The 21,509-nt window shown below is 44.0% G+C and overlaps 1 protein-coding gene across 1 annotated transcript in view; it reads left to right on the top strand.

Moving 5' to 3' along the window:
* Positions 1 to 21,509, top strand: part of LOC112068574 (receptor-type tyrosine-protein phosphatase mu-like) — a 180,546-nt gene that overhangs the window by 39,273 nt on the left and 119,764 nt on the right. The window contains 1 exon segment of the mRNA XM_070438203.1: positions 18,173 to 18,481. Coding sequence (XP_070294304.1) covers positions 18,173 to 18,481 — 309 coding nt within the window.

The raw sequence follows: 21,509 nt of genomic DNA, 5'->3' as shown, positions 1-21,509 counted from the left end.
TCCAGAACAACATTCTGCCAGTCTGCAGCCGTTCCCCGGCCCTGTTCACATGATAACAACATTCTGCCAGTCTGCAGCCGTTCCCGGCCCTGTTCACATGATAAACAACATTCTGCAGTCTGCAGCCGTTCCCCGGCCCTGTTCACATGAGAAACAACATTCTGCCAGTCTGCAGCTGTTCCCCGGCCCTGTTCACATGAGTAACAACATTCTGCCAGTCTGCAAGCCGCTTCCCCGGCCCTGTTCTTGGAAGAAAAAAAAACATTTAAAGTCCCACAATACACAACCATATTGACTCAGATGGCACGTTGAATTTTCTCAGCACGAGTTTCATTTGCTGATGATGCAGAAGGGAACACACACACACACACACACTTTTGTCATTTTCCTGCAAGATAAGCCCAAACCAGACAGATTGCTGTTAGTGCGAGCCTCCCTCCATTATTGGGTCATAAAGCAATGTGACATCTCTATTACTGTACCGACCGATCTCCCATCCCGCTCGGGTGCAAACACCGTAATCCACCCACTGATAACACCGGCAGTTGCACCCCTCATTGTGTCCCTACCATAATGCCTCGCTCGGCAGGCACAATATCCACAAGTCAGCAAACTGTTAACATCTTAGCCATTAGCGCTTCTGCCCACTGCTTATTACAGACCACACTAGCTATTGAATTGAGGTTTGAGGGGGAAACCCTGACACATGGTCTCGGAAATGTGTCCACCGACCAGGACTGACTGTCTCTAGGTCCTTACACCTTACAGACTGTCTCCAATCAATCTGCAATGTGTTAATGGCTTCCCAAGATTGCTTTTCTCATACCAAATGTAATCAGTAACTAGTGTTTGGGACTTTAAAGGTTAGCAGTGTTCCTCCATAGGGGAGGTATCTGTTGCAGCAGTGTGGAAATATGAGAGTTCTCACCATATTCTGTAGGCACAGACTGTTACAGAAAACCAAAAATTATAGTACACCATCTCCTGTTATGAGAATCCACCTGTATCTGTCATGTGTTCCATCATAACTCACCTGGATCAGGAGACCCAATCAGGAAGGGGAGCGATTTCTCATTTTACCGTGGCAAAATGAAAAGCCAGTTTTTACAACCGCAATGGTCCACATGTACTGTATATACACAGTAGACAGTTTTTTTTAAAGCCATACGTTTCATTAACGGAACAATAAAATATAGTTTTATTGTTCTTTTCACCGCAGTTTTCTCTCTGCCGCCCCGAACACAATCAGTTTGGCTTCTGAGCGGGACCTCTGTKATTTTCTGCTTGAAACATAATTTCTATGGTAATTCTCTCTCTCTCTCCCTGTCTAATCTTATTGGCCTATTGAATAGGCAATGCAATTTCCTGCTCTTTCTCCCCTTGTCTCTCCGTCTTCCTTCCATCCCCTTCACATACGTACGTGTGTAACAATGGCTGTTATACCCAACGTCCAATGAAAGCCGACAAACTCATCGTCTCAACTTTCGCCCACAGAACGTCACACCATTATCTGTCTTGATAAAACAAGCCTCTGACTTGGTCTAAAAAAGACAGTAGGGAAAGGAGGAACAGGAAGAAAATGGAACAGATTGGTTTTCAACAGTGTCTTCATCCATAAGGTCCCTATATACCTACAGGCATCCCTCAGTCTCTCTCATTTCAGTTCAGCCTACGTCTGTAGAGGGGCTATCACTGTTTAACCTCTAATTTACCTCTWAGTGACGGTAAAACCCAGCCTAACCCGTTGTGGAGCATTAACCATCCACCCAAGCTTATCTTTGGGAGTGCCAAGCCAAGCTGGGTTTATCCAGTCTGCCTGGTTTTTAGAGTTACATTCAAATGGAATGAAGACAAAGACCCACAGCTCAGAGGAGGATGGGGGAATGGCCATATTGTTTCCCTCTCATCTACACTTGAAGGGCCTGCATTGTTTGGAAAGGCCTCGTAGGTAAGCGTTTCACGGTAAAGTCTACCTGCACCTGTATTCGGCGCATGTGACAAATAAGATTTGATTTGACATATAGCACTCCAGCCGCTTGGCAGGTGGATCTACACACCAGGAGGCCGATATTGTCTCCATTTCTCACTTGAAGCGTAAAAGAGTGTTTACCACAGCAAAAACACATTTTTGTCAGGAATGGTGACGAGCACAAGGAGGTAGAGGAGTAAGGTCCCACCAGGGTTGTGTAGGTCCCACCGGGTTGTGTAGTCCCACCAGGGTTGTGTAGGTCCCACCTGGGTTGTGTAGGTCCCACTGGGTTGTTGTAGGTCCCACCTGGGTTGTGTAGGTCCACCTGGTTGTGTAGGTCCCACCTGGGTTGTGTAGGTCCCACCTGGGTTGTGTAGGTCCACCAGGGTTGTGTAGGTCCCACCAGGGTTGTGTAGGTCCCACCAGGGTTGTTTTTTTCCCAAGCTGTGACTATGGCCAGGATTTCTTACAGTAGGCTATCACCCCTGAGCATCACCCCTACACACACGCGCGCACACACACACACAGCCTAAACTCGCCAGGCAACCCACAACAAGAGTAGAGCGGGGTAATTGGTGTGGAGAATGTGCCTTACTTATCTCCAATGAGTGAGTGAGTGTGTGTGTGTTTAGCCTCCTTTACGATCATTAGAAAATAGACTTATTTCTACTTAATCTAAAAGCTTTAACCCCATAGTTTGAATGGTACGGGTCCCAGTCCAGTTGTTATACCATAATGGGGCTGTTAACTCAACCTTAGTGTTGTTCAGTTGAACATTCTTTAGACAATAGAGTAGTGTTTCCACACAGTACATTACATGGATACTCTCAAGTTTCCTGTGTTTGAAGGGGCCATTTTTCTGTCTGTTTTTTTCTGTCATGTAAACCGTGTTCATCAAAGGAAACCTTTGAAAAATCGCACTCCTCGAAACCCCTTTGAATGATGGAAATCAAATCATCTTTTGATGGTGTGTTGAAGGTGAAGGTTGATGCAGAGAGTGGGCTTGTTTGTGAGTAAGCTTTTCAGACGGTCTGATGTTTCATACTTGGCATTTCGTGTACATGCTCCCTCTTGTGTAATTGGATAAGCAAAGGGAATGCGTTGGGAAAGGATGGACTTCAAACGATAAGACAATAAGGGGCGTGCAATCACGGATTACATCTCAAATCAATTATACATCAGCAGCTATTTTTATCATCAGTAGGACGCTGTCCTCTGGCTTGGCTGTTTGGTGAATGTGTTTGTTTGCATCTGTGTGTGTGTGAGTGAGTGAGGGGGAGCCATTTTATACGAGCTTGGAAAAGTATGAAACATTTGTATTCTTGTGTGCATATGGGAGAATGTGTGTGTGTGAAGGTGAAGATTCCCCGAGGGGGCTCCAGAGCAGGGCCAAGCTCTTTGAGGAGCCGTCTAGCTCCTGGCCACAGATGCACCAGATAAGACCTGGGCTCAGAGGCCCTATTGCCCCCCACCCTCTCCCTCTCAGCAGGCTCCCTACTGCCCCCTACCCTCTCCCTCTCAGCAGGCTCCCTACTGCCCCCTCTCCCTCTCAGCAGGCTCCCTACTGCCCTCCAACACACAGACAATTTCTCCACCACATGGCACACCCATTAATCACTGGCCAGTATGAAGACACACCAAAGTGTGTGTGTGCGTGCGACTCCACACGTTTGTGTTCAACAATAGAGCCGTAACCCTGGTGATTGCCTGTGTGTCCTTGGCCACACCATCCATTTCCGTCACCATCAGCCCATTGAGAAAGCTGGGGGTTTTCTGCCTTGGAGGATTGGTAGGAGTGAGTTGGCCCCCTGGAGTGCGCGCGTGTGTGTGTGTGTGTGTATGCTGTCACAGTCATCTCTGGAGCTGGTTAGATCTTAAGACCATCAGCAAGCCCCCCTACACACACACACACACATACACACACACACACACACACACTGCTCTGCCAGGGGTGTGACCTTTACAGGAAACATGGCCTCTTACTGATGAGAACAGATTTGAAACATGTCCTGTCTCGCTCTGCAGAGCCGTGTCAGGCGGAGAGGAGAAGGTGAGTGGTTGAGTGGAGCTGACGCTTCTCCATCCATCTATTCCTTCATCCCTCGATCAGTCTCTACATGTGGATTGTTAGTCCGTCATCATATCAGTGGTCGCTGCACTTCATTCAGAAAGACCGAGAACGGCTGCTAGCTGCTGCTTTGCCTTTGACTCAGACAAGCCATTTATTTCACAATCTTAGCTGATGCTTTATCTTTAGTACACGGGTATTGTTTGATACACCATGGTAGTTAGAGTTGTCTATTTTAATGAATGTATTTCTCTTTGACATGTTGTAAATGTGACATGTACTGACATGAATAATGAGTGGAGTTGCATTACACTGACATGCTTTAGTGGGACGATGTAGCTAGATGTAAGAAGAGGATGTGTTCCGCAACAACACGTTCATCTCGGGTGTATTCATTCTGACGATTTTTATGTTGTTGAATCAAATGGAACCAAACAAAGGAGGGACCTACCTGCATTTGTCCAATAGAAARTCTTGTMTTGCTCTGTTTGCTTCTTAAATGGTTTCTGTAATGAGTACACCCCTGGTTAATTGTAAACTTCCCCTCCCTCTTCTCAGAGTCTGGAGCTTTTAAGGAGCAGCAGGTGTTGCGGCCACACTCCGACGCCCACCACCAACGTAGCGTTGACTCGGACATCACTAAGGATGATGGACACATAGGCTATGCAGTACACACARACACACTCCTCTCCTCATTACAGCCACCAATTGCGGCTCTAAACGATGGGGTGTACATACAGAGTGGGGTTGGAGGTTTTAGTGGCAGATGTGCCTCTGTGTCCTCCTGCCTCCATGAATGGACGACGATTGGAGGAGAGGAGGGAGTATACAGGAAAGCYTTCAGGGAGCGTAATTTAGTTTTGATTGTCGGTTGTCAAAAAMCCGTCATTATTGGCTGCTTCCAGCAACTCTGAAGCAGGCTTTGATGAGGATGAAAGCCTGGTACCATTATCCAGATGGCTGTGTTGATATTGTTSAATCCTTCACTCTCTACTTCCGTCTAGCTCACTCGCTCTTTTTCAAGGGTTTTCAAAAAAAATAATAAACTAGTGTAGTTTCTGTGCGAGTGTGTGTGCGCGTGTTTAGTTTCTGTGCATGCGTGTGTGCACGTGTCAGCTCGGCGAGCTACTGTGAAGTGAACAGCGCAGTAATAGAGATGAGTGACAGCGGGATCAGGACAGAGGTACTCGAATGGGCTCCCGACACCAGCATGAAACGCACTTTCAAGCAGAACACTTGTTTTATTGTTTATTATTGTTGTCTCTGATTTGATTCTGAGCCCATTTTTCTGCTGAAAAGCACTCCGTACACACAGTGTGATAGCAGCTGTTCCTCTGGTATCCTTGGGAAGAWTCCGTGAAGTCTCCTCATTTCCCTCTCCGCTCGCCTGTGCTGGAGTTAAGCCACCGGAATGCTCAAACGCACCCGTGAGAATGTGTGTCGTGTGTCTGTGCAGTGGTCTGACAGCYTGTCATACATCTCGGCGGGTGTGAAAAAGAAGACCGCTGTCAATCAAACCCAGTCGGTGTTTTCCCCCTGTGTTGTACCAGAACAGCCATGAAGACCTCCTGAGGGGAGACAAACAGAAGTTTACTCACCAGTGGTAATAAAGTACAAGACTGAAGTGAATCCATGTGAATAGCTTTAAGTCTATCTATCGACGCAGATAGTTGTTGACATTTGACGTGTTTGGCGGTTCACCTATACCAAAATCCCAAAGAATTGAGGAAGTCATTTGAATCAAGGCTTGAAGTCTGCATTCGTGGTGAATGGGCTGCCTCTCTTCTGCTCACCGGAATAGGAGGCTTGCCCCTCTCGCTCACCCCCCCCCCCCTAGGAGTGTGGCTGCCACAGACAATTTGTTCCCTCCCATCCGGGACTAATACCTTTATTCTCCTTCCCAGAGCACTTAGTGCATGGCAAGAGGCCTGCTTCTCCATATCACTGCCCACAGCATAGGGGAGCTCAGGTAGAAAGATGCACTACGCTCCACCATGCTAGCTCCACCATGCTAGCTCCACCATGCTAGCTCCACCATGCTAGCTCCACCATGCTAGCTCCACCATGCTAACTTCACCATGCTAGCTCCACCATGCTAGCTCCACCATGCTAGCTCCACCATGCTAGCTCCACCATGCTAGCTTCACCATGCTAGCTCCACCATGCTAGCTTCACCATGCTAGCTCCACCATGCTAGCTTCACCATGCTAGCTTCACCATGCTAGCTCCACCATGCTAGCTCCACCATGCTATAACTACACTGCAGATATTTTTCTCTGGCTTACACACTTTATTCAGGCGTTGTTGTTTTTCAATGGAATAATTGTGACACGCCTCGTGGCACTTTGGCAGTGGCCATGTTTTAGCCCCATCATGGTTAATTGTTATCTACTTGTACAACAGGGGTTAGTTATTAGCATAGGGCAATGACATGCTAATAATTGGGAAGGGCTATATTTAAATGTCAAGTGTCAAGCCTGGGCAGGAGAAGGGGAAAGAAAAAAAAGCTGTTAATAGTTGACATCTAAATGTCAACAACAACAAAAAAGTGTGTGTGTGTATATATTATACTGCTAGGAGTGGGGAGTAAGGCCAAAGATCCTACCGACCCCAAAATACGATGAATATCAATTCTCTGGCAGCATCGTTGCTCAACCACTGGAACACCCAAGCTGATGCAAAATATGAATCTTTGAGGATAATTCCCATAGTAACTGGTGTGACGGTATTGGCCGGCAAGCCCTGCCACACACACACATACATACACACATACACACATACATACATACATACATACATACATACATACATACATACATACATACATACATACATACATACATACATACATACATACATACAGTGGGATCCAAAATTACTGGCACCCCTGACTGGCAATGCACAAACAATACTTAAAAATATAAACAATATAATTATAGAGASAAACTCAAAATACCAACATGTGAAAAATACTGTACTTTATTAATGTTTCAATGGAWCCCACCAAAATAATTTATTGATTTAATTAAAAATCAATGTCTTCCAAATCAAGGTATCACAATTATTGGCACCCTTAAATGTTATTGTAAATACCATCTACCAAAATTAAACAAGGAATTACATTCCACTTATTTAAGTGTATCTAAGTGTTAAGGAACTATATTGAGCCATTACATCACTTCCTTTTTCACTGGGGTATAAAAAAGATCACTGTGAAAGAATTGCAGGCCCTGGTGGCGTCTTGGGGTCACCAGGTTTAAAAAAGCACCATCAGACGCCACCTCCACAACCACAGGCTCTTTGGAAGGGTTGCCAGAAGAAAGCCCTTAATGACCCCAAGACACAGACGCAAGCGCTTGGAGTTTGCCAAACGTCATTTKAATTATGATTGGAAGAAGGTGCTCTGGTCAGATGAGACCAAAATTGACCGTTTTMMTRAGATACAGCATCAGCATGTTTGGCGTCGAAACAGAGATGCATACAAGGAGAGGCACCTCATACCCACAGTGAAATATGGRGGTGGGTCAGTGATGTTTTGGGGCTGTTTTAATACCAGAGGTCCAGAGGGACTGGTTAAGATCGATGGCATAATGAATTCCACCAAGCATCAGGCAATTTTGGCTGGCAATCTGGTTGCCTCTGCCAGAAGGCTGGGACTTGGCCGTATGTGGACTTTCCAACAAGACAATGACCCAAAACATACCTCAAGATCCACACAGAACTGGTTCAGTGACAACAAAATCTCAGTCGCCGGACCTCAATCCAATCGAAAACCTGTGGGCTGAGTTGAAGAGGGCAGTTGATAAGCGCAAACCCAAGAATGTGAAGGATCTTGAAAGGATCTGCATAGAGGAATGGTCCAAAATCCCTCCAAATGTGTTCCTTAAAACCTTGTCAAACATTACAGGAAAAGACTCCATGCTGTTATCCTTGCCAGAGGTGGTTGCACTAAGTACTAAATGAGGAGTGCCAATAATTATGAAACCTTGATTTTGGTGAAATGTATTTTGTATTAAATAATTGTATGATTTGGGTGGGTTCCATTGAAACATTAAAACGTACAGTATTTCTCACATCTTGGTATTTTGAGTTTATCTCCATAATTATATTGTTTATATTATTTTAAGTATTGTTTGTGCATTGCCAGTCAGGGGTGCCAGTAATTTTGGAGCCCACTGTACATACATACACACATACATACATACATACATACATACATACATACATACATACATACATACATACATACATACATACATACATACATACATACATACATACATACATACATACATACACACACTCACCTATTTCTTAGTTATTGGTGTCTTGTCACAATCTGTCTTGAGCCCCATCGCCAAGCCATTACGTGGTGTCCTCACCTCCCAGTTTGGCAAGCAAGGGGAATGCAAATGACCGTCCTCCCCTCCTCCTTTTCTCTCCCTCTTCTTCCCATCTTCCATCTCTGGGATTTATGACAGGCTTGCCATTCAAAGATGTCCCTACCTGGAGGCTTAAGGCCAGGGTAATAGGCTTCATCCATCTTCTCCTTCAAAGAGGAACCTTGGCCCCTGACCCGCCATTTTGTATGATTCTATGACTGAGGTGTATCAGAGGGCTCGTCGAGCTCTGGCTCTCTCTGCTATTTATTTGGCTATTATATCTGGTGATTGGAGAGGATGGTTAAGGCCCTTCGTGTTAAGAACCTTTGCCTGCGTCCTGTGGGAAAGAGATACTGTGTTTAAATCACCCATCCTATTCTCTCACACACACACACACTGGCTCTCTCTGCTATTTATTTGGCTATTATATCTGGTGATTGGAGAGGATGGTTAAGGCCCTTCGTGTTAAGAACCTTTGCCTGCGTCCTGTGGGAAAGAGATACTGTGTTTAAATCACCCACCCTATTCTCTCTCAAACACACACACACACACACCTTGCAGCCATGCTCAAACATACAAGTTAGTATATGTTTAAGAAACCCCCCCACACACAARGTTCCTGGTTAATATTCACTGAGTGGCTTGCGCTTCAATGCTTTCCCACCACTACCACCCCTCTCCCCTCTATTCTCTCTTGCTCTCGCTCGTTCAGCCATGACATGTTCCCCCCTCTTATTTTTCCTCAGGTTTCTCTGGCATATATGGTGTCAAAACGCGTATCGCTTCCCGAAGACGGCGGCTAATTTGAGTTCTCTGCCCGGCCAGCCATTAATTCCCTGTGCGTTTAGCAGTCCAGCAACTGTTTACACACCGAGCACAGCCTCAGTAGTTCTCCCCACYAATAGAGGGGAGGGAGGGTCTAGGCCTGTTGTCTGAGCGCTATAAGTGTAGATGTCATTTGACAAGGAGGCGGTGTGAGATTCTTTTACTTTTAACGGGGTGCGTCTTTGAAGGAGCAGGTCTTTGAAGGAGCAGTTGTTTTGTGGAAATTGKGCCAGCTATTGATGCATTTCTCTTTCTTTGAGCGAGCACAGGTTTTTTTCTTCCACTGTATCTAGAAGATTTACAGTGGCCCTGCGATGTGTTCATCACCTGTAATCCTTTCATGTCCGGCCTTGATAACACTGAACCGGACCATTCTCACTGCGATAAAAGGCGACTTGAAGAAAAGAGTCTGTAGTTCAATACACACAGACAGTGAGAGAGAGTTATCGGCAGTAGTCAGACGGTGTGTGTGCACGCTTTCATATATTGGTGTGGCTTCATACATATTTTGAATGATATGCAGCTGTATGTGTCTGCAGGTTTGCTTGCATTGTGTGTGTGATCTTGATCTCATCCCCCCCTCCTCCCGTCTTGGTCTTGATTGGTGGCCATGGAGAAGTTTGGCCCTCCTTATCTCTCTCTGCATGCAGTCTGGCCACTGGGCTATTTGTTTACCCACCATCAACAGCATAGCAGCTCCGTACTACTTTCTACTGTCCCTCTGCTTCATAAGCAACACACACACACATATCCAGCAAAAGATTATCTGCGTAAATAAACCGGGATTTGTTGGTGGAGTTTTTTTTTCTGCAGCGTGGTTAATCGATAAGTTTGTTAAGTCTTTTGACTGTGTCTCCATTAATTACAAGGCAGTGGGAGGAAGGGGGAAGGGGGTGGAGAAATGGAGGTAAGGGGGGGTTGGAAGGTGGAAAATCAATGTGTTTAAAAATGAATTCCAGGTATCCAGCCAGACTGTTGGGTGGGTGCATTGTGTGAAAGGTAAGGCGCTTGTGAAGTTTGAATGGCAAACGGCTCTCGGGGGAAGAGGGACACTGAAGAGATGATATCGGGCCAATTGGGGAGGATCGTGATAGGCGAGGGAAGCGAGCGTCCAGTTGATTGGTGTGCGCTGTGGCTGAGATTACACACGTTTGTGTAGCATGTGTGTGCATCACAACATCCTGGAGATGGCCTCTAGAGGAGAAATGCACGTCAAGACTTTGTCCTGATAAAATAATATTTGAATTTGAACATCTGCGTCCTTATAAGCCCTCTCTCTGCTGGGTTTTAATAGAAAGATACTAGCTGTGTTCGAATACTCATACTAACCTCACTATTTGTGACTTAAATTGAGTATATAGTAACCTAGTATGGATATAGTCATAGTATGGATATAGTTATAGTATGGATATAGTTAGTATGCCAACGTTCCGTTATGTTGTACTAAATTCGCCAAAATATGAAGTATACCAGCGAATTACAATATTTCTGTGCTTTTAGGGCCCATAATGCAATTCTTCAGAAAATGGCCGTGGCTTCACATTTTCAGATTTGAAGAAAATGGCGGAAAATATGCAGCCGAAGTCCGAGAGCGGATACAAATTCATTGCTTTAAGTGATTAGGACAAATGTTTAAAAAATGTTGGGTAATGTAATAAAGTAATGACTTTTCAAATAAGGTACCTTACACGTTATGTTGGCTGACAATTTATTAGCTACGCTATCCTTACTAATCACATAGCATATCCTTACAGCAGTTGCTTGTATGTACCGTTATGATAGCTAGCTACCTAAAATTAGTTGGCTACTAATACATCAAACTTGCCAGTATATTAACTATATACTATCTAACTACCCAACGTTTATTGACTTGATTATTCACGTCATTCTTAGCTAAGTGGTATAGTCGTTGTGTGTTCTCAATGGACATTCGAGTGCATTCGTAAATTCACTCAGGCTATCTAACATTACTCCAATTTCAGAGGTATTGGAGTAATTTGTCGCAGAATAACTGAATTTACTAGCGCTCAACACCCGTTGAATATGACCGTGTCAGTAAACGCCGGGCAAAAAAACTTAATTAAATTGTTGCCAGCAGCACAGTTAGCCACCAGCGCTCTGGATAACATGAAAACATCCTAACTAGCTCTGCTGGGGCGAGTAAAATGGTCAGAGTGAGGTATTCTGTCATTTGTATCTGGAGGTAGCTAGCCAACGTTAGCTTGGGTGCTTGACTGCCGTTGTAAGGTCAGAATCAACCCTACTCCTCGGCCCGAGTGTCCAGTGCGCGCTCCGAGAGCGAAACTCCGAATTTTCAAACGGACAATCTGACAACGCTCTGAATTTACAAACGGACAACCTGACAACGCTCTGAATTTACAAACGGACAACCTGACAACGCTCTGAATTTACAAACGGACAATCTGACAACGCTCTGAATTTACAAACGGACAATCTGACAACGCTCTGAATTTACGAAGCTCTCAGCGCACTCTGGCACTCCAGATTGAATTTAAGAACCCGAAGTCCTATAATGTCTAGCTAGTAATTTGTGTTGCTAGCAAGAGATTGCATAGCAACAGCATCAACTTCCGGTAGACAGGCGAAGAGCTAGTATGCTCAACTGAAAGGATACCATTAGTTTACAGTATACTAAAAATMAACTAATAGTATGTTAGTATGGGTATTCAAACGCAGCTTCTGTCTCTCTCGCTCGCCCTCTGTGTTCACTGTCTGTCTTGTCTTGGGTCTATCATTCTCTCTTTCTTCTCCTGGTCAGGGGTCATCCTARAGGTCAACATGTGTTATTGTTTTCKKSCCGTCTGTTCGATGCTCTGGGAATTGTGAAGGGGCTAAATTATTGCTGTGGTCTGGACATAAGTGTAGTGTACACAGCTCTCGTTGACTAGTAATGCATTCCCAGGTATCTGGTCTGCTGGAGTTATTGATTTATGTTAGGGGGTAAGAGGCCTTGTGGCCTGTTTGCTGTCACAACTCCCTCTCACCTATCTCTCTCTTTCTTTCTCCCTCTCTTTTTCTCCCTCTCAACTATCTGTCCATCTCCCACTCCGTTTTGGCAATCCGTCTCTTTCTTAGCTATTTCTCAATCTCTGAGTTTATCGCTTTCTCCTATTCTTTCTATCGACTCTGTCTGCTCTTTTCTTTTTCTTGGCTCTTTCTTCTCTCTCTCTTTCTCCCTCCTTTCCCCCCCATTGCTTAGTCTCTCTCTCACACTTTCTCCTTGTGCTCTCTCCCTCTTTGAGTAAGATTTATCTTTACGGTTATGGATATGGCATGTACTGTACATTATTATGTTTGCTTATGAAAATGCCATAGCCCGCCTGATCTCCTGTGAATATATTCTCCCTACACCCCTGTCATGCCACTCAATAACAGCTCTGTCTCCTTTTATTCCCCCCTGCCACTCATTCACAGCCTGTCACATCATCTCGTGGGCCGTGGAGACAGAATTGTTTTTGTCCTGTTTTCTGATTGATCCTACTGTTSTTTCTCCGTCACCACCACTGTTAGTCTTTTATCTTATTCATTATTATGCGAAATGGAACAAGACYTCCTTTTGAAATTAAACTTACCCAATTTTATTTTTGCTCTCATGCTTTTCAATGGTATTTTACCAAAGTGCTCCAAGTATGCTTTCAAGTATTCAACGTTGTGCTTTCTATGCACAATCAAAACAGAAAGAAAACAGTAAGCACTRGTCTGCAGCGAGATCCAATTTCCATTGTACTCTTCCCTCCGACTGACGGTTTAATGTTTCGCAGCATCAGTGGAGACTCAGAGCTCGAAAATGGAATATCATACACTACAGTTGAGGAACAATAGGAAAGTAATTCTGCTTTGAAAGTTAACACACTTGTAACCTCACTTTTGAGAAAATGGCCCTTGAATGTTTTGGTGCCAACTGAAGAGCCCTTTGTCTACACCCATTCAGCATCGTTCACACCCTCTTTAGCTTTAGCRCCACCCATCTCTTTAAAMATTTAAAGAGTAAAGGCTGGCTTATACTACGGGTGTGTTCGTAAATGTGCAGTTAGCTAACCAACCAGGTTCAATGTTAGCTAGCTAACATTAGGCTATAACTAGCAATGCAAATGGCTCTGAGATATCAATAATATTACTACACACATCATACWGGTAATGTTAGCTAGCTAGCTAACAGTACATTTTAACTTGAAATGAAAARGACTTTCTGACAAAATTAAAAACATGTCATATCTGAAAATGTAGCTAGCTAGACTCTCTTACCRGTATACATGGATGGACGCTACTCCCTCTGTCTAAGGCCATGGTTGCCCTTAGTTTGAAGATGTAATCCGGAGACGGGTGTATTAAACAGCAGCTTTCTGTTTGTTCTCTTTTTTGACTAAGTCTTCATATTTGCAATCAAACGCCAGAATTCTGTCTCCTTAGCTATCATACTCTAATCCACTAACCTGTTCTCTATCTCTCGCTCGCTCGCTCTCTCTCTGAGAGAGAGACTTAGCCTTTGTGGTAAAGCTTTTCCCACCCTCTTGTCTTTACATTCCTGGGTTGGAATGGCTCTGGGTGAGAGGCCAGCCATAGTCCTCTTTATCCTTATAGCACAGGGATCCCACTTTCCTCTTACAGTATATCACCTTCACACGTTTTTACAACACAGCACCCCGTGTTTAAGAAAATGAATAGAGGTTCTCTGCTAYCTTATGTCTGTATTCTTGGAAAATAATCCACTGATCCTCCTTGTACCCCCCTTTTTGTTTAGGTGAATTGACACACCTAAATGGCACCCTAGTCATAGACTGTTCTCTCTGCTACCGCARGGCAAGCAGTAATGGAMCGCCAAGTCTAGGTCRAAAAGGTTTCTTAACATCTTCTACCTCCAAGCCATAAGACTCCTGAACAGCTAATCAAATGCCTACCCAGACCCCTCTTTTARGCTGCTGCTACTCTCTGTTTATAYTCTATGCATAGTKACTTTAACTCTACCTACATGTACATATTATCTCAATTACCTTGACTAACRGTTGCCCCCGCACAWTGACTCTYTACCGGRACCCCCTGTATATAGCCTTGTTATTGTTATTTTACTGCTGCTGTTTAATTATTTTCTATTTTCTACTTAACTATTTTTAGCTTAACACTTTTTTCCTTTAACATCTTAAAGCATTGTTGGTTTAGAGCTTGTAAGTAAGCATTTCACTGTAAGGTCTACACCTGTTGTATTCYGGGCATGTGACAAATACAATTTGATTTACCCAAGAKAGTGATGGTAACTAAATTWCAATTTCSCCAWAGCACTCACGTCTGTCATCATGAGATGCTAGTTAATGATCATATCACCTCCACCTTACCCGACACCCTAGACTCACTGCAGTTTGCATACCGCCCCAGTAGATCCACGAATGACAGAATCACCATCGTACTGCACACTGCCCTGTCCCATCTGGACAAGAGGAATACCTATGTAAGAATGCTGTTCCTTGACTAGAGCTCAGCCTTCGAGACCATAGTACCCTCTAWGCTCTGGGCCCTGGGTCTGAACCCTGCCCTGTGCAACTTTGTCCTGGACTTCCTGACGGGCCACCACCAGGTGGTGAAGCTAGGCAACAACACCTCCACTACGCTGATCCTCAACACAATGGTGCGTGCTCAGGCTCCCTCCTGTACTCCCTGTTCACCGATGGCCATGCACGTGTCCAACTCAATCATCAAGTTTTACAGACAACACAACAGTTGTAGGCCTGACTACCAACAACGACGAGACCCTGGCAGAGGTGAGGGACCTGGCGGAGTGGTGCCAGGAATAGAACGTCCCCTTCAAGGTCAATAAAACACAGGAGCTGATCGTGGACTTCAGGAGACCGCAGAGGGAGCACACCCCCATTCACATCGACAGGGCTACAGTGGAGAAGGTGAAAAGCTTCAAGTTCCTCAGCCTACACATCACTGACATTCTGAAATTGTCCGTCTACACAGACAGTGTGGTGACGAAGGTGCAACAGCGCCTCTTCAACCTGAAGAAATTTGGCTTGGCCCCGAAGACCCTCACAAACGTCTACAGATGTACCATTGAGAACATCCTGTGGGGCTGTATCACCGCCTGGTACGGCAATCACATCCTGGTACGGCAATCACATCGTCCGCAACCGCAAGGCTCTCCAGAGGGTGGCGCAGTCTGCCAATCGCATCACCGGGAGCACACTGCCTGCCCTCCCGCACATCTACAGCCCCCGGTGTCACAGGAAGGCCAGGAAGATCATCAAGGAACTCAGCCACCTGAGCCATGGCCTGTTCACCCTGCTACCATCTAGAAGGCAAGGTGCATCAAAGCTGGGACCGAGAGGCTGATTGAAACTGTTTATCTCAAGGCCATCAGACTGTTAAATAGTCACCACAAGTCCGCCTCCGCCCAGTACCCTGCCCTGAACTTTAGTCACTAGCCGGCTGCCACCCGGTACTCAACCCTGCACCTTAGAGACTGCTGCCCTATGTACATAGTCATGGAACACTGGTCATTTTAATGTTTGCATACTGTTTTACCCACTTCATATGTATTTACTGTATTCTAGTCAAGGCCTAGCGTATTTAACTATTGCTGTACTTATACTATTCTATCGTACATATTCTACAGATATATTATATATTATATCCATATACTGTCCATAATGTCTATACGTCCCATCATATACATGTATGTATATTCCGTACTAATATTCAAACATTTCTTAATTCCATTAGTTTTTTATAGTCACATGTATTGTTAGATGTTACTGAACTTTTGGAGCTAGGAATATAAGCATTTCACTACACCCGCAATAACTTCTGCTAAGTATGTGTATGCGACCAATACATTTTAATTTGATACTGTAAAAGTGAGTCCAAGCATTTAGATATCCTTTAATCCATCTATTTTGTCTGATTTATCTCTGTGATGCTTGTACAGTAGTTGGCTGCACTGTTGGATTCAGCTAGATTTWCAAGTTGATGACTTCAGAGACCTTTCTGGAAGTGCGGAATGTTCCGATTTTGAGTGATTTTAACGTCATAAATGTAAGTAGTGCGAGTGACTGGCGTGTCGGAATCTGATTTCTGACTGTTAAACGCCTTCACAAGAGCTTTATTACGAGACTAATTCAAATGTGCTCCGTGCCCCCTTGTTTTAATTRCGACTCCCTCGTGCTCAGAATAGAAATATAGATAAACAAAATGGACTCTATACTTACATACATGGATATTCCTATAAACCTGTCCATGAGCTGKATGTTTTCTCAAGATGTCCTCTCAACATCAGCAGAAAGTGGGAACAAAGTGGAAAATGTTAAACCACTGGGCATCCTTTTCTGTCATTGTTGCTCTGGCATTAAACCTCCCAGGTTTTTATCTCTGACCTAATCTTTGTCACAGACTATGTGAACATGGAAAGGATTAGAAAAGTGCAGTCAAATGGGTTGCCTCCCCCCTTTTTTTCCATCCAGCTTGAATTGGAGCTTGGTCTTCTCATCAGTTTATCCAGGCTAACCAAATTGCCTATCTTGTTGCTCCCCTGGTCYGAAAGCAGCATAGCCAATGTAATTCTAACTAGTGTGAGAGCACTAAATTGATGCCGGTTTGGAAATTGATCCTATTACAGTGCTGTGTGTCTGCCCCTTCCTCACGTGGGAGAGAGTAGAGCAGGAGCTATGGCTGTCTTAATAGACCTGATGGGCAGAAAGCCTGGGGTGGCTGTCTGGACAGAAGGGGTACCACAAGGATCAGTGTTGAGACTGTTGGTCAATGTCTTCAACAGATGATCGGTTCTATATCATTCTCAAACTTATTTATTAGTAGTAGAAAGGAAACAGACTCTTTGTTTAAGTTTTAAAATTCTCCTTCAGTAATACAATTGTAGGCAGAAGGTGGTACAGAGTACAGTATATGACGGCTCTCCCCAGGTTCTGCAAAGTGTCTAAGACATCCTGTAACTTATATATAGCCTCCCCAGTTCCCCTTGCGCGACTTTCCCTGGCAACATTTTAATAAATCTAACCTCCCCCTGACAGCAGCAACCATATTGTCAGCAATTAAARGCTCAGAAGTGGGTTTGACCAAAAATTTAATCACAAGTATAGGGTCATAACAAGGTGAACGAGTCTAAGCATCTTCTGACAGGTGGCTGTTTTCATCAGGCCTGCGGCAGCCTTGTGTTCTCAGAGAACCAGTCYTATTCTCAGAACATCAGACAGCCACGGTGGGGCCCAGACAGGAGGAGTATGAGCGTAGGCGATTTCCGCCTTCTGATAGTGTCTGAAGGGCACAACCCTCAAAACAGGTGTTAACACACACACAGAGGTCTTCTGAGAGGAGACCTTAGTTTATCATAACACAATMTATTAACCCTTAAAAAAGGTATGAGGCCTTGGTTTAACACCTTCAGGACCATTACCATTCCCTGTCAGAGTGGGGGTACCACAAGGATCAGTATTGGGACCATTACCATTCCCTGTCAGAGTGGGGGTACCACAAGGATCAGTATTGGGACCATTACCATTACCTGTAAGAGTGGGGGTACCACAAAGATCAGTTTTGGGATCATTACTATTCCCAGTCAGAGTGAGGGTATCTCAAGGATCAGCCCTAGGCCCATTACTGTTCCCAGTCAGACCCAGGAGGCAAAGGGGTTTACACAGAGCCACAGCAGGGGGAACATATGAGTAGGTAGGGGGATTGGGATGTTGCAACTGTTTGAAGGACTCAGGATTTAGTTTTTGATGCTTGCCAACATTCTTTGCATTTTAGATATCAAAAAGCTATATTGAAGGGGAAGAAAAAATATATATTTGGAKAATCTTTAAATATATGAAATTATATCAATACTTTTATACATTAGTGTTAATGTTATATTTATGATAGACACATTTTCTCCCCCCTCACTTGTCCRCCTCGCTACAGACCCCATGCATGGCCCCCAAACACTGGAGGTGGTGGACATCAAGTCCAAGCAGATCACAGTGCGCTGGGAGCCCTTCGGRTACAACGTGACCCGTTGCCACAGTTACAATCTGACTGTCGAGTACCGCTACCAGGCAGGCGGCAAGGAGGAGACCCGTGAGGAGGTGTGTTACGACACCCTGAGCCTGGCGCCGCAGCACACCATCCGGAACCTGTCACCCTACACCAACGTCAGCGTCAAGCTGGTGCTGAGGAACCCCGAAGGCATCAAGGAGAGCATGGACGTGGACGTGCTGACCGACGAGGATGGTATGTGGGGGAGTTTCTGTTCTAGAATAGCATATTAATCGGATGAAGCAATGGATTTGTAATCTAGATAGTATGCTAATGTAGACATTGAAACATAGCTCTAGTCAGTAGGCTTGGGCGGTATACCGTATATTCTGTATACCGGGGTATGTGGAAATAGCCAGATTTTGGGGTGGTTGCTAGATTAAAACCCCGAGCTGACAAGGTAATAATGAGTTGTTCTACAACTACACAAAGCAGTTAACACACTGTTACTAGGCCGTCATTGTAAATAAGAATTTGTTCTTAACTGACTTGCCTAGATAATAAAATAAATAGCCACAGGATGGTTTTTCAATACCGTCAACTATTTCTTTGAAGTTTTACAATAAATTGTAATATTTGTAGCTACTTTTTAAGTACATACCTGCAGTCAACTTGTGCAATAGGTTAGGCGATAAAGCAGATTGCGTTCTTCATTTCACCTGTCACATTATTTTACATTATGAAGTTTACCATAGTTTCCRAAAACGGTTGAGCCAGTCACYTGTTTGTTTGTAAATAGCACAACTGGYAAAAAARAGCTGTGTATTGACACGGMTCACATTTTGTATAAAAAATTAAGTAATTTTCTTTCTTCAATCGAGTAATCAGGAGGCCTCCCGAGTGGTGCAGCGGTCTAAGGCACTGRTTCGCAGTGTTGCGGCGTCACTACAGGCTGAGGTTCGATCCCAGGCTGTGTCATTACTGGCCGTGACCGGGAGTCCTATAGGGCGGCGCACAATTGGCCCAGCYTCGTTCGGATTAGGGGAGGGTTTGGCCGCAGGGGCTTAACTTGGCTCATCGTGCTCTAGCGACTCCTTGTGGGGGGCAGGGGGACCTGCAGGCTGACTTCGGTCGTCAGTTGAATTGTGTTTCCTCCGACACATGCGGCTGGCTTACGGGTTAATCGAGTGGGTGTTAAGAAGCGCGGTTTTGAGGGTCATGTTTCGGAGGACGCATGACTTGACCTTCGCCTCTCCCGAGCCCATTGGGGAGTTGTAGAGATGAGACAAGATCGTAGTCACGAAGTTGGGGAGAAAATAGGGGTAAAAAAATATATATTACAAAATATATAAAATATAGTGATCAGGGACATGGAACTGTAGTTTTCCTTGACAGAAAATACATTAGTCCAACACTTTCTGCAGAAAATAGCTTAATTTTCATCAGATGACAACAGAAGTGCAACTTGATTTGGCTGGCAGCCACACAASTAAATTAGCTTACAATGATAAAGTAAGCTCTTTTTTACAAAAGCGATGCATGGCCATCATATTTCTAATGTTTATCATAGAAAGAATGTAGCCAGCTACATTTCCTCATGTTTTGCCTAAAATGTATCTTGAATTTTACCAGACAAAAGTAGGTTGGCTACACTTAGAAAGTACCAGTCAGAGCATTGTATGTTGATAGAATACCCGTTCGTGAGTTCTCATCRGAGTGGAAAAGTGCAACTCTCTGATGCCGAGCAGAAATTACAATAAGAAGCATTTTACATCTGCATTTACAAAATGCAGCAAGATATTTCTTATGCTTTTTATATATWTTTTTTCAGCATAAAAAAATATGAATTCTGCGTTAATGCGACCCCTAAATTTAACTTGTTAGTTATCTAAGTTACTAAATTAATAAGGTGATGGAGCATCATATTGTGTAAGCTCTGTCTCTTATACACATCTAGATGTGTATAAGAGACAGTCTCAGAGCAAAGCAGGCAGGCCTGTTGCCCAAGCAACTCCAGTGTCCAGACAGACGCAGCATGTATACATGCTGCTTCAGAGCCAATACTGTTCTTCCTTCAGACAAGTATGCATGAACTGATGTTGGCACAATATGGAYGGAAAGTGGGAGCAAAACGAATGAAATGTATTATTAATAAAAATGTACTCTTAATCCAGTACAAGCTAATGTATAGGATGTATAATAGAAGAGACACAATTCACAAATTCTACAGCCTTAAGTGTAAAACTAATAGTGACTCAATAATCCATGCTTTCAMGGAATGCTATAAAGTCTGGAAGTTGTGGGCGGAGCTAGAAAGTTGGTTGTCAAAAGTATTACAATGTAAACGTACTTTTAATCTGTCTGTCTGCATATTTCAAGACATGGCATGTGGGGGTGTAGTGAAATACCCGATGGGCTGGATGATTCTCTTCTCATCACGCATCTTGGAAATCAATCAATCCACCATCATTAACCCAATGGAAAAATCTAATGATTTATTATTTAAATATTGAAAGTGTGTGGGGTATGAGAAACAAGAAAGTGCAGTTTCGGGCCATGTAGTGGAAAGTAATGCCGTCACTGGAGATGAGTGTGTGCGATAGTGGGTCTGGCAGGTGTGATGTTGTTGTTTTGTATGATGTTGTCGTTTGCATGTGTATGTTTTGTATTGTTTATAAAATATTAAATGTATAGATATTTTTTTTAATGAAATTGATTTGACCCCAACTCTGCCCTGCCAAAACGTCCAACATTCAGCTTTTCAACTCTACAAGGCCATCTTTTCAACTCTACAAGGCCATCGTTGGGGCCTAACAGAGAACATGAAAGCATGAGGGCACGTGTTTCAATAAGGGCCAGATACGGTAGTTATTTGAAAGCACTTACGTCGCTCTCTTTTGATACATACATCTACTTCTGTGTGTTTCCTTTTAATTGGTTTCTTCAGAGGCCATTTGTAAATTACAATCTCACGCCGCTATTCAAAGTGATATCGAACGTTCAAAGGATCTCAATTGAATTTATCTTCCTGATAACAAGTAGAACTTTTCCACATAGGTATAGTATGTGATTTAAGTTGAACAGCTTTTTATTTATTAATTTACTAGAAACATGAAACCTTTGACCCCCTTATGGGTAAGAAAATGGAATGGCGCGCTTTCCTTTTAATGAACTGTTTTGCCAGCGAGTTGTACATGTAGCGAGTCTTGACCCTAATGCTAGTTGGTTTTCCTTCCGATGTAATTTACAGTGTGAGCACCCAGCACGGTGAACCTCCCAGCCA

Source organism: Salvelinus sp. IW2-2015, unplaced genomic scaffold, assembly GCF_002910315.2.
Source record: "Salvelinus sp. IW2-2015 unplaced genomic scaffold, ASM291031v2 Un_scaffold564, whole genome shotgun sequence".
Lineage (NCBI taxonomy): Eukaryota > Metazoa > Chordata > Actinopteri > Salmoniformes > Salmonidae > Salvelinus > Salvelinus sp. IW2-2015.
This window is presented reverse-complemented; position numbering and strand designations above follow the sequence as displayed.